The 19,605-nt window shown below is 42.6% G+C and overlaps 1 protein-coding gene across 1 annotated transcript in view; it reads left to right on the forward strand.

Moving 5' to 3' along the window:
* Positions 1–19,605, forward strand: part of SLC17A8 (solute carrier family 17 member 8) — a 332,347-nt gene that overhangs the window by 50,059 nt on the left and 262,683 nt on the right. The window contains exon 2 of the mRNA XM_085650684.1: positions 17,216–17,468. Coding sequence (XP_085506810.1) covers positions 17,216–17,468 — 253 coding nt within the window. The remainder of the gene's footprint in view (positions 1–17,215; positions 17,469–19,605) is intronic.

The raw sequence follows: 19,605 nt of genomic DNA on the forward strand, positions 1-19,605 counted from the left end.
GGCTGCCTCATTAATTTTCTGCTTTGCCTTAAAAATCTGAATGGTAAGTCTATTTCATTTAGAATAACTGAAACTGGAGGCATAGCGTGTGCAGTGGATGCCACTTTGCAGAACCCCACCCTCCCTCAAAAGCATGGAGTCTATCTGGGAGGACACGCCCTCGGTCTGTGTTTTGAGTGGAAGCTGCTGTGAGGAAAGTGGAAGTACAACTTGGTGCGGGACGTGGGGCATTTGTGTGAAGCTCAGTGGTGTAACAAATGCAGCCACAAGTGAAACAATGTGCCCCCGACAAGTACCTCTGCAAGCATAAATGAAAGCAATGTATATATTTACCGATTTTAAACTGCTCCACTAAAGATATTACAGTACCTAACGGAAGACTCATTCATTCCCATGACCTATTTCGAGAATAACATTTTTGAAAAACCTGAAGTGCAAAAGTAAAAGTATGGATCTTACATGGAACACATAAAGAACATCAAAGGTTAGAATGACATTGACGGGTTTTAGGAAGGGCGGGAGTATTACTTTAAGAAAAGGCAGGGATGCTGGGTATTTATGGGCACTCTGAAAGTGAAAATAGTGGGTTTTGTTCGAATTTTAAGAGGCAAAGTGTTTTTAGCAGTATTCGAGGCTCAAGAAAAGAGTGCTTCTGCTGAAAAGAAGTTCTGACTCTTGTTACTTTCAGTTGTAGAGAGTTTGGACTTCTGAGATCTCTTTGACACATTATATCAAGAACAGATCGAATAAAGAAGGATGATGGTTCAGGTGAATGGGTTTATAGGTCAGGCAGGCTAATTTGAAATTGATCCTCACTTTTATTGGAAGCCAATAGAGGTCACAAAGTGAGGGAAGATGTTGAGTTCTCATGTTACAGTGATCAGTCTGGTATCCGAAAGGAATACTGATTTGAGAGGTGCAAATGAGAACTGTGGAACAGATACGAGGATAGCATTTCCAAAGGCTGCTCTGGTGACATATAAGAGCTTTCTCTGCTGTTTGGAGCTTGCCAGAGGAGATCCGGCGATTAATGTTTTTGAGCGAGTGAAGCTAATAATTCATCGACACGGCATCCGATTCTTCTGTGGTGTGAGGGTAGAATATGCGGTGAAGCAGGGCAGATTTACAGTGGGAAAGAGAGCGAGGGCGAGAACTCTTCTAATTTCAAAAATAAATTTGGGGTGAAGGAGAGCAGTTTTGGCTAAGTCTATGAAGTACACTGTAAGAGATCCAGATCTTCCTCAGATGTATTTCCCAATCTTCTCCACTTGGTGTCTATTGGTGAGAAAGGAGGAAAACCATCTCAGAAACTGAGCACGAAAGTCCATGTGGTGTTGTTGTGTTCACATCAACCTAGCATGATAAACCTTTCAGACTGTTCATTTCAAGTGTACCTGACAATCCTAAAGAGGGCGAACAAGCCCAAACTCATGAATCTGGGTCAATGTTCCAAAATACTGAAACATATTTTCAAAGTAGGTATCAAAGAAAGGCCTGCTGCATCAGGAGCTGTTTACGGCAATAACACACACAAATGGTAAACTGAAATGAGCCACAACATGTTGCCAATTTCCTTGACTCATGTATTTGACCTCCAATGCCCAGAGAAAATTATTCTCTCCCCAACCACTCCACCAATCAATATTTTATCAAGCATTGGTAGATACAAGCGCAAACGGTGCAAATAAGGCTTCTGGTAGTTGAATAACACATAATATAATAATACAAAACATGCATTCACCAGTTGTAGCTTGTAGACAGCAGATGTGAGATGTCATCTTTCCGAAATCTGGTGTGGGAAGTTAGTTCTAGGCTTGGTTGACTTTCACTAACCCAAGATGGCACCAACCTACTTAGCTAAGAGAAGTTCAATTCTGTACTTTGGACTAGGACCACGAAACCCACCCATACTATAACCTGATTTCTCCACTCTTGAATAACACAGGCAAATACATTTCTGAACCCAGATATTTCTATATATGTGGGAGGACCTGTGCTAATTACCAGACAGAGAAAATGGAACTGATTTCCAGCAAGGAATGTGGGTCATTCAGTGTGGGTAAGCACCCACCCATGGATTTTTTTGGATTTCAAAATTGGCATATTTGGTGTGAGCGCCTACCAGTTGTTGTTGTCTAAGAATAAGAAGAGCTAGAACATTTAAATCATAATAAGATAATCAGAGAATGCATCACTTTTGCAAAGATAAAATCATGACCCCTAAGTGAATATCTGTTTGTGTGATACCTCACCCTTTAACAAACAAATTCTGAGACCACTCGCCCTACGTTGATGTTCTGGTGGATCGGGATTCACAGTAAACATTTGCATGGGAAGGTTCCTCCATTCTCCACCAAAATAGGTGGAGAATGGAGGAATGTGCCAGGGTTATCCTCAGCTAGAAATTTTACTGACACAAACCCTGTAGTCTGCATAAATATACAGGCACAAAGCAGCAGAGTGCTTAATATATTATGCAGTGTAAACCAAGAGAACTCCTATGGGTGCACCAGCGGACCCTGCTTCTAGATCCTAAAACTGCCACAAATGAAGTAAGAAATAGTGATGAGTGCCACACAAATTTCGCAGCTCAACTAACGCTGCTTCTAATTTTTGAATATTAATATAACAAAGACCGTGCATTTGTCAGTTGGTTTAGGAGTCATGCAGTTGTCATGGTCACACTCACTACAATAAAATTCTAGAAAGCAAAATGTCTCAAGGCTGCTCAATTCTAAGCGCTGCGCATTGATTTCTAGGCGCGGATAGCATTTTTAAAAGTACCCCATTTAGTATTTTCGTTATAATTATTTGGTTATTCTCCCCTGCTTTTAATAGATCACTCTCACCTGCACTCTAAATTGGGCCCTCACCGCTGCTTTAGCGGGTTACCCCCAGCGCGTTATGCACCCTTTTCGTGCATTTTAGGCGCCATCTTGGATAGGGGACGCTGTCAGGACCAGACGCGACGTAGCGCTCCAGCTGTCAGGTGGTTCTGGTTAGAGGCAATCACCGGGGAAAGCTTACATAAGGGGCTCTCAAAGGCAGGATAGCATCTCAAGGCTGCTCAATTCTAAGCGCTGCGCATTGATTTCTAGGCGCGGATAGCATTTTTAAAAGTACCCCATTTAGTATTTTCGTTATAATTATTCGGTTATTCTCCCCTGCTTTTAATAGATCACTCTCACCTGCACTCTAAACTGGGCCCTCACCGCTGCTTTAGCGGGTTACCCCCAGCGCGTTATGCGCCCTTTTCGTGCATTTTAGGCGCCATCTTGGATAGGGGACGCTGTCAGGACCAGACGCGACATAGTGCTCCAGCTGTCAGGTGGTTCTGGTCATAGCCCTATATATTTTTCACATGCAGACGCGCAGCGTGTGCGCACAGCGTGTGTGCCGTAGTGACGCCGGAGTCACGCCAGAGTCCAGCCCGTCTGCGCCCGTCCGCGCTAAGGACGGGCTGGATGGTGGACGGACAGAACTTAATGACCGGGCGACTACGGTGATTGGCTACACGAGGCAGGAGTTCATCGCTCTGAAACCGTCCAAACTTTCATGCCATCATGGGTACGTCCCGGAAGGGTTCCTAACCTCCCCCAGCTGCCAATGTTTTCGGTCTTCTACTTGAGGGCCAATTCCTCCTGCTGTTGATTCGAGTCCTAAGTCTGGAACTAGTGTGAGGACCATTAAGGGTTTTCTTTTAAATGCAAGGTCCTTGATTAAAAATAATCTTGCCTTCAAGGATTTTGTATTGGCTAGAGTCCCGGACTGGGTTTTTATAACTGAAACCTGGGCTAAGGATTCCTCAGGTCCGGATCTTGTTGAGGCAGTTCCGGAAGGCTACACTCTAGTGAGGATGGATAGAGTGGGTCGGATGGGGGGAGGGATTGGTATCCTTTATAGGGACTATTTGTCCTGCCATATTACTCCCTTGGAGGATTTTCAAGATTAATTTCAGGCTCCCCAGTTCTCCATCAATGGATCATACGGAGTGCCGTTTAAGGGCTTTCTTATTTACAGACCCCCGGGTACTAAAATTGACTTTGGCCATCAGGTGCTCAACATCCTAGAGTCACATTTTGGTTGTGACCATTTTACCGTTCTTGGGGATGTCAACTTCCATTTGGAAAACCTGGAGTTAACTGAAACTAAATCTCTTTTGGATATCTTCTCTGGTTGTGGGTTGACACAGTTAGTTAAAGGTTCCACCCATAAGGCCGGTCATACGCTTGATGGTGTATTCTCTAATGACACTCGGCTGGCCACTGAGATGCCCTTCCCTCTCTCATGGTCTGACCACTATGCCATCCCTTTGGTTTTAACGACTGCCTTGGTTAGCAGTAAGGGAAACGAGTCTAGCAAGATGGAACCCAGACGTAATTTAAAAAATCTAACTAATACGGTGCTCGCCCCCAGATTATCGGGGTTATTGATTTCCCCAGGGGAGGATGTAACCTCTGCAGTAGAGAGGTTGGAGAACGGTATCAAAACAGCCCTTGATGATCTGGCCCCGGCCACATGACGCTATTCTGCTAGAAAAACTCCCTCGGCTCCTTGGTTCTCTGAATCATTAAGACTTCTCAGGCAGGGATTACGGAGACAGGAACGTCTCTGGAGATCTAGTTGGGATTTGCGTGAGAGGGATAGTCATAAAATCCTTCTAAAGAAATATAAGGAGGAGGTAATAAGAACCAAACAAGAGTATTTCACCTCTCTTACTTCCTCTCTCTCTACACCGAAAGACCTTTTTAAAATTGTAGACACGCTTATCTCACTAAAGACGCCTGACCCCGTGGTCAGCTCACAGCAGCTCTGTAATGATATTGCACAATTCTTTAATTCTAAGATTGTGGATATACATTCAGCTTTAGAGCTCCAAAAGGTAACTCTATCTACCTCTCTATGTTCTCCTGTCACTCTGTCACCATTACCAGAGGAGGTGTCCTCAGGGTGTCTGTCCAGTTTTCCATCCCTCTCCTTATTGGAACTTGAAGTCCTCTTGTCTAAGATTCGGTCGGGGTCCCCTCTAGACCCCTGTCCTTTGAAACTTCTTAAACAATGTAAGAACTGCCTTTTGCCTCCCTTATTGGGTATTATGAACAGGGCAATGAAGGAAGGGATTTTCCCCTCTCAATGGAAGAAAGCGGTGGTTAAACCCCTATTAAAAAAATCTACACTAGATCCGGGGGTTCTCAAAAATTTCCGCCCCATCTCGCTGCTCCCAGCTCCTGCCAAGATGCTGGAAATTCATCTTAACCAGCATCTTGCAGACTTTCTGGAAACCTTTGATCGGTTAGACCACTCGCAACATGGATTTAGGAGAGAGCATAGTACCGAATCTGCCCTTACCATTGTGCTTGATACCATCCGCACCAGAGTAGATAAGGGCCAGACTACTCTCCTTATCCTGTTGGATCTCTCGGCTGCGTTTGATACCCTGTCTCCCTCAGTCCTAACATCGAGGCTGAGAGAGATAGGGGTGGAGGGGCCGGCACTTAGTTTGCTGGCATCTTTCCTGAATCAGAGGGAACAGAGAGTAAAGCTGGGGGAGTTTTTGTCTCCATCCCTTCCCGTGCATTGTGGGGTCCCTCAAGGGTCGGCATTAAGTCCGACCCTCTTTAACATCTATGTGACCCCACTTGCCAGGCTTATTAGATCTTTTGGGATGGAGGTAATCTCCTATGCCGACGATACACAGATATTGCTGTCTTTTGCCCAACTTGCCATCTCTGCTGCCTCCAATTTTAGGAATTGTATGAAGGCAGTCGCTCAATGGATGATCTGTAATTCATTGAAGCTCAATGGGGAAAAGACAGAGATTCTGGTGTTTGGTGGAAAGGAGGATATTTGGTCGGCGGATTGGTGGCCCTCCTCTATGGGTGTGTGTCCGACACCAACGACTCTGGCTAAAAATCTAGGAGTCCTGATCGACCCCCTCTTGAGGATGGACCAACAGGTAAAGAGGACCATCTCTACCTGCTGGGGCCTCATAAACATTCTACGAAAGATCAGACACTATTTGTCCCTTCAAGCTAGGAAACAAATTGTCTTGGCATTGATAGGCTCCAGACTCGATTATTGTAATGCTCTTTATTTAGGCATTAACAATGCGACTTCAAATGGTGCAGAATGCCGCTGCTAAACTTGTACTGGACTTGCCCAAAGGGCCTCTGCTCAGGCCGCTAGAAGGACTTTACATTGGCTCCCAATTGAGCCCAGGATCTCTTTTAAGTCCCTGTCATTGATCTACAGGGCTTTGGCCACCAATAGGTCCAGAGGTTTAATGGACCTGTTGGTCCCTTATACACCTTCCAGAACCCTCCGGTCTGCCAATAAATCCCTGCTATTAGTCCCCAGGATCCGTAAAGCTAAGTGGGGTGGCAGAGCCTTCTCAACTTTGGCCCCTAAGTTGTGGAACATTCTGCCTTTGGAAATTAAATCTCTTCCCTCCATGCATGTTTTTAGGAAGGCCCTTAAGACGTGGCTATTTGCCAATGCCTACTCTTAGATTTGATACTGCCTTTTTATGAATTTCTTTTTTCTGATTAGGCGCCTTGATGCTCCTTTCATTCATTGCAATTTTCTCAAGAACAAATTAAAACGAGGTTACATTTTTACACATGCCAATGTAGTTCAACATGTTTCTGCCTCAGCGAAAGCGGCTATATTATTTTTCCCTTTTCTTGTATTTCTCCAAGGTTGAGCTTTGCTGTGCTAATGAATAGACTGTTTTCGTCATCGCATATCTTTCTCACTATATAGGCCTGCTCCCACCCTAAGAGCGTCAGGGTGCAGACAGAGTAACCTTCACGCTGAGATAACATGTACCTGGTCCTGGGATTGCAACTCATCCTCTGTATCTCCATTGTTCACGAGCTACTAACTGGAAATGTCCAGTCTGGGCATGTCTTTAGTGATCCTGAAAATGTACATTATACGTTGTCTGGTGGTAGAAGTCAGTCCCTCTGCAGCAATCTAAGGAGGCTGGTCAGACCGGACTCAACTTGAGTATACTTTCAATAAATACTTTTGGTATGTATTCTCTACTGTCTGACCGACTCTCCATTCGTGAGGAAGGCTGAGAGGTGGTCTTGAGTGACCCGGGTGGCCCTAATCGGGTCACTTCCTTTAATAAGGAGGGCCTTAGAAAGAAAAAAGTTTAGAAAAAGAGTATTTGCCTCAGTACAACAGTTTTTTTTTACCTCCATCAGAGTTATAAGAATGCAAAGAAAGGTAGAGGTATATGACCCAAAATCATAGTACAATATGAGCTCTATAGGTAAGCTGCACCTACTAGGGACTAGCTTCCAAGCCAGCCAAACAGATAAAAGAGATCTGTACCCACTTGTCCTCTGGCGGGGAGACATTAATGCCTGCAACACCTTCTGTGAATGGATCGACTCCCTGAACCCCTTCTTATGATTTTCAAAGAACGTGTCCTCTGAGAACCTCCCCTTTCTGGACCTACTGATCACTCTTGAAGATGGCCGCCTTCAGACTACTACATACAAAAGCCAACAGACAGTAACAGCCTCTTACGGTATGACAGCCATTACCCCAAACATTTCAGGGATAACCTACCCCTCGGTCAATTCATTGCGACTCCGCCGTAACTGCAGCTCCCCCAGAGATTACGAACCTCAAGCGCTTGATCTTACAGCTAATCTGGAGGCACACCACTACCCGCCCGTGTTGTCAAAACAGCATGTAAGAGGGCTCGAAACAACAACAGGGCATCATTACTTGAACAAAGACCCCTGGTCCCAAACAAAATTTTGATGTGTGACCTCCTTTATCCCACAAGCAAACAAAATAAAGAAAATCACCAGGAAACACTGGTGCATTTTACAAACAGGGTGACACGAATACCCATACCCAAGGTTTGCTTTCAAATGAATCTATAACATCAAAGACACTATTGTTCACAGCAGACCCAGGATCACTGCAAACCCCACACAACAACCTTTATGGGGGCTCCCCGCTATGCAGGACATTTTCCCTGTGACTCATGTGGGGTCTGTGCCCATACTGAACCTTCAAAGACGATCCAACTGGACGATACCCTGGTATGGACACAAAGGTCCCACACAAATGGCAATTCTAAGACCTGTATATATATATATGATCACCTGCCCTTGTAGCAAACGCTATCTAGGAATGACCACTCGAGTAGTAAAAACAAGAATCATGGAACACTGCAGTGGTATACGTTTAAAAAAAAACACCACCAGAAAAAGCACTCACTACCTGATGTGCTCCAGTCCCCTGATGACATGCGTTGGGCTGAGCTGGAGGCACACCCTAACGTAACCAAGACCAATCTGTTCTGAAATGAACAGAAATGGATCTTTCGTTTGTCCACACATCTGACAGGTCTCAATGATAATATAACATGGGGCGAGATACGTGTCTGAGACCTTACTAGGAGGTACTGTACCATCCCCTCCCCAGTGCACACACCACAATGATCCCCTTCTGACATAGCCTTTCTTTGGGCTAACACCCTCTCTCAGCCCCTTTCCATCTATGATGAGTCAATACTGTGAATGGCTCAGGGCTAGTACATGGGGGTCATGCCTCCCACTTAATTAAAACCCCGATATTGTGGTACTTTCCCACACCTACTACTCACTAAATGTCATCGGACACACAACAAACCAGTGACAAACACATAGTTGCTTTTGCGCAGTTTGGGGATTAAATGCCTTGGCCAACCCACCACTTGCTGACAACTGCATGTGAGACGGCCCACCATTGGCACCCCCATACATTTAATACTCCTTTTTAAGATATTTTAGAGACCCATAACCATATTTGATGGCTCTTTATATCAGGAGTCACTTACGCAACGTATCACCTTCGTCAATAACTCTCCCCATGGCTTTTCACATTTCTAGCCATTACTTTAACACGGAAGTCCACTTCGCTCTAATATGGCGCCGGACTTCTGCCTCGCCAAAAGTCAATTAACAGTCTAGAGTTGCAGGCCAAGCAGCTCTGGCACACTGGACTGCTATACTCTTTACTGTGCCTGCTCCGCCCGTAAAACGCGGTAGCAGAGATCAGTGTAGGTCGCACGCTATAAGCATTAGCAACTACCTTGAGTATACACCGGATCTTAATATAATTCCTCACCTTGTACATTCAACAACAGACTCCAGTCTACAGGGCTCGGTATATCAGTATGTGTGTCTGTTTATGTGTTTTTCAGGCGGTTCGACGCTAATCAGCCCAACTCCGCTACCGACTGTGGGGTCACATCCCACCTTAAAGGCGGTAAGACCCCTTGTTTTCGTCAATTTTGAAGGGAACAGTCCAAATTCTGTCCTCACACTGCGTATCAGTATTTTAAATCATTTTTAAACATGTTATTTCATTATTATTTCAGGTTACGCTTGGGAATTGGCACAAGATTTTGTCTGTTTGGCTCGCCATATGACACGCCGACTAAGTTACATGTACCTTCATGAGGCATTATCCTCAGCATGCAGATCTATTTGAGCACTGCATGCAAACGTATGTGCATTGACTCAAAGCTGCCGCTTGATTTTTTTCTCTTGTTTTTCCTCCTCTGTTCCCTCTAGGTCGGTTCATATACTGATTGTCTAAAGGTATACTATATACCATTTACAGCTGGGGTAAGGTACAGCTTTGGAGAACACCTGTACTTCTGATTGGCCTACACTTAGTAGTCTAGCTTTCACATTTTTATAGTCCTGAAGAATTTCTGCAATCACTTTTGACACATTATTGGCAAAAAACATGTTCAGCTACACTTAATTTTAGAGCCAACGTGGACCATTATATCCACTTTTGGCCACCACCTGTTTTTATTATAAAAGAGTGATCCAAACATTAAAATTAATATTCTGAATTATCTCTAGTAATTTTTTAGATTCACTACACACCACTCTACTCACTAACAGCACCTTCACACAGCACCTCAGACTTCCCTTCGGCAGCATCAAAAGATCTACGACAACCAGCCCCCCTGCGGGACCTGTTGGGCATTGCAGCACCAGCCCAACGAGGAGCTGCTCGATGATGAAACATGACACCCCTTGGGGTGTGTGAGTGCTCTTTGTCCTGATGGAGCAGATCCCCTGACTTGATACATCAGAAGCGTATGACCTCTCCTTTTCTTTAGGAACTGCATATATCTGAATGTACCTGTACCTCTGGGGGTGTGCATGCTAGACCTTAATTCGCCCCTCGTCCCTCTTTTTGTATACTTAGAGATCTGTACCTATCGAATATTGAGTAAAATATAAAACAATGATGGGTTTGTTGCATCTTTAGAATTATGTATGTTATCATCAAATGAGGCAGGCATCATACCGTTTGTGCTCCACCAGCTTTAGAAAATGTGGCTACTATAACACTTGGGGCCAGATATACTAAGCTATTCAGAGGTTGCAAACCCTAATATGTGCTAAATTACAGTGTTTGCAACTGCTAAATGGCTTTTTACTATGTAGTATATCCTTTTTGTGATACGGTAAATGGGTATAAAATCGCAAATGGATTTAGAAATGCATGACGAATTGCAATTTAGAAGGGCAGCATTTAGGGAGATTTAAACACAATGTAGCAATGGTTTGCAACAGAATCTCAGTTGCAAACCATTGAAAAGTTACTGACTCCTCAAAGGAGTCGATAACACATTCACAAAGGGCAAGGGGTTCATCTGGGACACATTCCGCTTTGTGAATGATAAAAAAAGTTGTTTTGTGGAGCAGGCAGTGGTCCACTTGAATTCAAATGTGATCACAGACACCGTGGTCTGCTGACCCCAGCAGGCCACCATCCCTGTGATGGAATTCATTCATTATTATCATTAATATTTATGCAGTAGATTGGATTGTGAACTACTCCAAATGGTGATTTTGGGAACTGACCTAATAGGTTGGTTTGCAAAATCTCATTGGATTTAAAAAATGGTTGGTGCACAGTAAGCGACCACTTTTTGTGAATCGAATGTTAGTACATCTGGCCCTTACTTATTAAAATCCCTACACTAGCAATTTATAGAGGAATAACTACCCAAGTTCAACTGCACCAATGGCATGTTCATTCCTTTGTGAAGTAACCACAAAAGAACTGTCAGCCTTTACAAATATACACCAGTGACTAGAAGCTCCACCTACATTTGGATTTAGTGGTGTATGCCGAAGTGCTAAATCAATATTTTTCCTAAATTTTGGTTCCGGCCCTCGCACAATTGTTTTATATTATCGAATCCGAGTTGCATGCTAGTTATTCTGCTACAAGATTTTCTAAAAATACGACACTTGGGTTTGGTAACCGTATAGACCACCCTAATCTAAGCCCAATTATACATTGAAGGAACTCAAAGTCTAAGGTCCAAATTTATTATGGTTTCACACAATGCAGCATAGCACCAAATTTGCTGCATGGCGAGGTTCTGCATGGAGATATGTGAAAGGGGGAGAGCAGAACAGCACCATATCTACTACGAAGTAGCACTACTTTCCTCTCTCCCTGCGCTGGCACACTTAATACTGACTTGCACCAACGTACACACACTAACATTATAGTGCAACGTTTTACGGGTGTTGTCAAGCATAGTTTTTGTATTAGAATGGGACCCTTCTAGTACAAAATACTATGATTTGAAATTATTTAACACTAACGTTGTATGTGTATAGCACACATGGAAAGTTAGAAAAGTTTTGAGAAAAGAAAACTTTTCTGTAACATTATGCCTTCCTTCAGCATTGAGGACAGGTGCATTGTTGTCACAAATCCCTGTCTACCATTGTTAGTAGCTAGGGATTTGTGTAAAAAATGGGTGGTTGTATGGGAACGCTCTTCTACCACTCATGGGAAGCACTCTTAACACAATGTATTGCATTATTTTGGTACCACTATTTAGCACAAAACGTGTTTGCGCGAGAAAGTAAACCCCAAATCAACACTTTGCACCTGTTTGAGTAACTTTTGTGATGCAACCCTGGTGCAATGTTTTGATAAATTTGACCATCAATATCTGCTTCCACACCTGCCATCCTGTTTGACGTTTGTCTATATTAATGCACCACTGTGCAAATGTGAACTTTGGAAAACGCACTACAGCAAAAATGTGAACTTCGGCAAATTTTCATGTAAAATCTGGGGTGTTGGTGAGTTTTCTTGAGAGGTAAACCAGAATATAAGTAGTCAGGAGCCCATCTATGGATTCCTTAGAATATGTAGAATTATACTATAATTCATTTGCAATAGTTGGTTGCAGTTCTAGGTCTTAATACACGTTTTATTTCTCCTAAGAATGGATGAATCCTAATATTTATTGTGTGAGAATATTTTCTGAAAATGCTGACATGCATTTACCTCTTCTATTATTTGTAGAGGTTTATTTGTAGTACCAACATATGTATGCACATATGTTGTCACAATACAAACAAAAACGTATGGTTTTAGGACACAGATAATCAATTGGGGAGCCTCTCTCTGCAGCTCCTTGAAGCCCTGATTCTGTTAGCAGCACTCCAGAGGGTAATGTGTTTTGGGAACAATACATGGAACAAGAGTTTTGGGGTAGATAGATGTAGTGATCTTATAAGATGTCTTGTAGAAACTGCTAGGCAACAAAGTCAAGGAAATTAAGAACTGAAGAAAAAAAATCACTGCTCATTTTTAAGTGCAAGACATCTTTACTACTAATTTGAGACTTGTATTCAGTATGAGAAAAAGCCATTACTGGAATTGAGTCATAAGTGGAAGCTATGCCAATATGAGCATGTTCATCACCCTCTGAAGTCCTCAGTACAAGCTGCTGCCCTGGAACTTCAAAAATCTTCAGTGCTGTTGGCTGGGAGCACATATGAAAGCCCACCTCAAAATATGTTTTGTGTCTTTGTAAATTGCACAGTGATCAGTGAGGGCATCCTAGCTTTAAGCAGGAGGGTGTTCCTAGCCTAGCCTAGAGTAGGTTGGTTAATTGAAAAGCAAGGTAATCAGTTTCTTGTGGAGTTCAAGTAGAAAGGAGGATGCTTTGATGTGGAGTGGTGCGAGGTCATTCCACGCTTTAGGAGCGACGTATGGTAATGCCGGTCCACCTTACTTGGTTCTTGGAATGCATGAGTTGTGTGGATTCCTGTGGAGCAGAGGTGTCTGAAAGGTTGGTGAAAGGAGATGTGACTGTTGAGGTAGGTGAGGCCTAAGTTGTGTAGTGTCTTGAATGTGTGTGAGGAGTTGGAAATGAGGAAGATAGTGTATCAGGGGTCAGAGGAGATCCCTGAGTTGTGGTGTGATATGAGTTCTGTGTGGGAGATAGAGGCTGAATCTAGCTGACAAGTTCTTGATGTGTTGTAGTCTTCTAGTGATTTGCTAGTAGATCCCTGCATAGAGGGTGTTTCCGTAGACCAACTTGCTGGTGACAAAGGCATCAGTAATGTTTTTTCTGGTGTTGCTTGGGAGCCATTTGAAGACCTTCCTCAGCATCTTTAAGGTGTGGAAGCAGGGCGCACTGACTGTGTTGACTAGTGCAATCATGTCAAGTTAGCTGTTGATGATCCTCAGGTATCGAGGTGCTAGGAGTGGGTCAGAGTTTGGCTGGCCAGCAATTGGAGTCCCATGGCGAAATGTTCTTGACAATGATCACTACTTCTGGCTTGTCAGTGTTGAACTTGAGGGAGTTGGCTTTCATCCAGTTGGCTACTTTGGTCATGCAGGAGGTGAATTTGTTTATTGTGCCGGGGTTTGTGTGGGAGGAAGAGTATGAGGTGTTTGTTGCCAGAGTTGGAGAGGATATTTATGTTGTGTGCTGGGATGATTTTGGTCTGAGAGATTATGTTTGATTTGGAGAGGGTTGGGCTGAGAGATGAACCTTGAGGCACTTCACAGGTGAGTTTGTGGGCTTTCAAGGAGTAAAGTGCTAGGCTGACAGCTTGTGTTCTATCAGTTAAGAAGCAGCACATCCACCGGACAGTGGGTCCTTAGATGCCAATCTCATGCAGGTGCTTGATGAGGATGTGGTGTGAGACCGTGTCAAATGCTGCAGAGAGTTCCAGGTGTCTGACACTATTGGACCTCAATCAAATACTGGAATGTAGCATGTGGATAATTACCAGTGGAAGAAATAAGTTCAAGTATTCCACCCATAACTTTTTAAAATAAAATAAAATAAATAAATAAATGAATATGTTCGCCTGTAACGTAACTGATGCTCATGTAAAGCACTCTGATACCTCCGGGTCTAGTTCGCACTATATACAAAACTTCACAAAAAAAACCAACAAAAAAAACTTTTTGTTTTTCGTACTCCCTTCACCTGTAGTTAGCTCTTGCTGAAAGGATTTCAATTAATTAGTCCACTAAATTCTAAGAAAACTGTAAATTCGAGCAATGTTGTAATGCTAACTCACATTTTCGATTCCTGCCTCTTTGAGGTCCAGACCCTTGCCTGGCTATGACTCCCCTGAAGACATATTTTCTGTTTTTTTTTAGATTTGTTTTTTTGCCTACTGACTTTTAAGGCCGCCTATAAGAAAAAATTAGTTTTACGGCTTTTAATATTAACTAGTTTAGACAATTGTTTATTCTTTACCCTTGGGATGTATTGCTATAGTTTCCAAAGTTAAAAATGGTGTAATAGGAACCTATATAATTATTTACTCCTTGGGGCACACTGTCTGAGATAGGCACTGCCTCTTTTATGGCAAACATGGCTGTCTGCTTTGTGTTCAGTTTTTCTTCATCACGACATGGATGCTTTTGTGAAATATTGCTTCTAGATACCTGGCAAGCTATGAATACTACATGCAACATTTGATTGATCTTCAGAGATCACATGAGGAGACCAAATTGAATTCAATAAACTATGAGCTAATAAATATCAATGGTGCTGAGCGTGCCCAAAGATGAAGTATGGCACCAAAGATGGGCTATGACGTAGCAGCCTTTTAACCTTAGCCCTGTTGAGTACAGAAGGCACATACATTAAGAATAGGTGTCCGCCTGCGGTGACTTGAACCTCCCTACTCTTCTCCTCTAGCTAGGCAATCTTTCTACAGTTTGGTTTGTCACCTTTGTAGCATCCTCTCAGCCTTGGTACTCGCTAATGACCACGCCACAAATGAACCTTAGTATAACATGTTTTTATTCGTCCACTAAACCTGGATTTTATTTTACTATGCTCTAACACTTATGTCACAGTTCTACTGAGTCCATCAGGAGCCACAGGTGTTCTGTCATTGCTCTCACAACACTACAACCTTCAGAGACACCTCCACATCATGTAGCTTTTTAGCCAATAAATCTTTAATTACAAAAATGTCTTTGTTAGTGAGGGGGAAGATCCTATCAAAATCTGTTGAGATAGTCGGTTTTCCTTGCTATGTTCACCCTTATAGTGCAATGTGGAGCTTGTTGGAAAATGCTTGCCGGGTTGGTTTTGGTTCTTGACCTTTATTTTTCCACACTGAGTTGACCCTTACCACCTTTTGCTAGACACATACATGGAATACATGCACGGCTTGTCCCCACCTATAGTTTTTCACAATATGCACAGATCAAGTGTAAGATGCACTCGTCCTCCTCCACACAGATGCCTTAAGGGTTCCTAGAGACTCTGCACAGTGTATGGCAAGATGCTACAGGATCTCGTAGTCTTACAATGAATGTGGCTTTCATCTTTGCCCTCTCCTTGTTGTTCTGAACAAAGCTGTGGATTTCATCAGCTTCCCAATTAGAATTTCACTTGCCAGCCTGTCACTTGCTTTCCATCAGAGTTTCTTGAATACTGTCCTTTCTTCTGACTTTATTCCGTGGTCTTCCTCTTGTTCCCATTGTTTTTCATTTTTAATTTCAAGTGATAGTGGCAACTAAAACAATCCTGCCCTAATGACGCTGCAGTGCTAAACTGGGCACTGTGTTCAGAGTGGGATGATTAACTCTTAAGATTTCTTAATATACTTCTCATTTTCAGTAGGCGCGCAATAATGGAATTGAGCAGTATTGAAATATCTCCACATTTATCCTTATGGTAGTCATTAAGTGGTGGTATGTGATCAGTAATATTAGAGTCCTCACAAGTGCAACTGCACAAAAATGATTCAGTGAATCCCAGGTAATTTTCACACTTTCTAGTGTTTCACTAATGTTCGTCAACAGCATATCTCTAGATTGTGTACCTATATCTCAACATTCCCACGGGCTCTCTCCCCTGGGCTCTGTTGGTTACTCTCACTGATCAAACCTGTACTACACAGGTACTATGCTTTACCTTAGATTTCTGTAATTTCTCAATTTCTTCGCAAAGTCCTTACTAGGCAAATGTTATCAGAAATACCATTTGGCCCACATCTCCCAGATATTCTATTTCCATTCATCACACAATACATGAGTTTGCTATTAGTACATCTTGCTTGATCAAGAATATTTTCCTTGTTCTCTAGTCAGAGCGATCAAACAAATTGCCCCAAAGGAGTTCACCAATCACCGCGCATTCCTTGCCTGTATTCCTCCGGGCTGTTGCTGTTCATGCCTGTTTAATGATGAGAGAGGTTGCTGGTGAAACTTTCCCTTATTAATATCTTTGCTTTTCAAAAAGCTTTACAGAAGTTCTCCACATCAATTTAAATTTAAAAGTACACTTAAAAATAGCTTTTCCTTAGGGCTTTCTGTTTGATCTTCTAATCTGATCCTAGGGATCAAAAATAGGTCCAGGACAGCCCTTTCTACTGTTCCTTATATTTAAAATACTGACATGTTATATCCCAGTGTACTGGCTTTACACAATATGGGTTATTTCTGAGTTTCAGCTATCTGAAGGCAAAATCAATTTTTCTGTTATGGGCAATTACAGCAAGTTTTACAATTTGCTCTAAGGAGCTAATTACAACTGCCATTCTTGGAAAAGCATGCCATTTACTGTCCTTGAAATATCTAATTCTCGTTTGTGCAGCTTTTAACTTTCAGTAAGGCATATACCACTCCTACAATATGTGCATTGAAGAAATTCGTTGTCTATTTTATTCAATATTAACAAACTGTATAGCCGTGTACTATTCAAACTGTTCCTTTACGTGTTGTTTGGCCGCGCTTTACTTAAAATACGCTGTCCTTTTCATGTTGTCGCTGTTGTCTGCCCTACCCAAATAGTCATCCAATAAATATATATTTGCTTAACTCACTCAATTCAAAGATAGCTAGATGTTGCTTTTGACCAGAAACGCTCTTTATTCTTAATTAGGAAAATTGATGGATCCAATGTGGAAGATGATAACATTGAACTAAACGAAGAAGGAAGGCCGGTGCAAGCCCCCAAACCCAAGCCACCACTCTTCGACTGCTACTGCTGCGGGGTGCCGAAACGTTATATCATTGCCATCATGAGCGGCTTGGGATTTTGCATTTCTTTCGGAATCCGGTGTAACCTTGGTGTTGCCATAGTTGAAATGGTCAATAACAACACAGTGTACATAAATGGACACCCGGAAATTCAGGTATGTGAACTTGTAGACATATGTTTCTTGGATAGCTCTGCTAAGCTAAAGAGTTGTTTTGTACTAAGGTTGCCCATGATATGTCTTCTAATGCTAACTTGTAAATGGCTCTTTGACGAATACCAATACACTGCATGTCCATTGGCTACAGAGCCAGTTCATAATCACCACTGAATTTCCTTCCTTCACAAAGACTAAACTTCATCTTTACAGCACTGTGAGGTTAGTAGGCAGTTTACCTAACACTTTTAACTTTATGACATAAAATACAATTGACAGAATGTTTTTGTCGAATTATATGTTGAAGCAATTTAATTAAATGATCGGTTTTAAGGGCACAGTTTCTTCACAGAGCGACGTGAGCAACTCTAGGCTGATGATGCCTGAGACTAAGGCCAAAACTCTCTAACCCACAACAAAGTTTGAATGAAGAGCGTATCTCGAGAAGACAATCGTCTTCCTTTTGAATGTCAGATTATGTCCCAGGAGCCCCTCCCACCTTCCTCGTGACACTCTCGATGCTGGTGCCTTTGCACTGCAATTAAAGCCTCGCACCGTAACATGATGGAATCACAGCTTTTCGTACAGTAAAACCAGGTTGAATACACATGCTGCTGTTTATCAGTCTTGGAAAAATATCTATGAATTTTCACCTTAATAATTATTAGTTATAATTACGATATCGAGCTTATTTTTTGGCAACAAAAGTGTTTTTTTGATTGTTGGTTTTTAGGTCTCGCTTGAGCCAGCGCATGAGCTGCTCTGCAAGACTTTAAGTAAGGGCTTTTGAATTCTAAACACACGCTCGTGCATGTGCTTTTTTTCCCCTAACTTGCAATTGGCTTGTGCATGTGTCTTTTTTAAAAACACAGCACGCAATTGGCGCAAGGTGGGTGATTGTCCCGCCGTGTTTGTTGGATGGCCTAGGGTCCTCGGATGCGATGTCTCCAATTATCGCGTTGGCAGTAATTGCAAACAGATAGTACTCGCTTTTTTTTCTGTTTTCAACTGCTTTTGTAACAAAGAAAGCTTTGCTTTTAGCTGCACAGAAGTCCAACGTGCAACTTTGGAATGTGTTTATATTTATTTAAACATTGAATGAGGACTGGTTTTGGAAGGAAGAAGGTTTTGCTGATTAACTGTTAGCTGGCAGAAGACCAACAGGCAAACTCTGGGATGTGTTTATTTTTGATTTAAACTTTTAACCCCTTCAGTGCCCCGCCCTTTCCCGGGCGTTGCATTAGCGGGCGGGGTTCATGACGAGATAGTCTCGTCATGGGCACAGCGCAACCGCGCTCCATGACGAGACCATCTCGTCATGGGCACTGAAGCGGTTAAGAAGCCCCTGATTTTCTGTTTTCGACTGACTGCTTGTGGAACAAAGAAAGCTTTGCTAATTATCTGTTAGCTGTGCAGAAGAGGGGCGAACTCTGGGATGTGTTTATTTTTTATTTAAATGAGGCTGATTTAAAACTGTCGAAGTTTTTATCTTTTCAGATAGAAGTGGCTCAAGTGTGCATGCTTCACCTCCCATTTGACGGATAAGTTGTGTTTGTTGATTAATTATGAGGACTGGCCTTGTTAAAGTACTTAAAAATAGAGATAAAACGTGCCTTTTAAGACAAACTCGAGTGCTGGCAGCTGTGCTGTGTGCTTCTGGGAGCAGGGTGGCACCGAACGCTGCACTTTAGAAAGGTTTCCGGTTTATATTTAGGTTAACTGTCTTTAGGTGAAACGCGCATTTTGACCTACATATAGGAAGGCTGGTACAGGTCTCAGGTTAAACATGAAAGCAAAGTGCACCCCATTTCAAATAGATGTTGCATTTAATAAAGCAGCACTGCGGCTTCTCGGAGCCTACAGTGAAAGAGAAAGCAGACACAAACAGACAGACACAAGCTTCATCAGTTGATGCCGTCTCTGCGAGGTTCTGCCCGTGTGCAAAGGTGGTTTTAAATTTAAACGTGAAAGGGTCTCCTCCTCACTCTGTGCCACATAATTACATGCCACAGAATTACACTACTCAATGCAACATAAATACACTCCACATAATATCACTCAGTGCCACATAATTATATGCTACATAATTACACTGCACTCAATGCAACATACACTCCAAATAATGCCACTCAGTGCC

The sequence above is a fragment of the Triturus cristatus genome, chromosome 4_1, assembly GCF_964204655.1.
Source record: "Triturus cristatus chromosome 4_1, aTriCri1.1, whole genome shotgun sequence".
Lineage (NCBI taxonomy): Eukaryota > Metazoa > Chordata > Amphibia > Caudata > Salamandridae > Triturus > Triturus cristatus.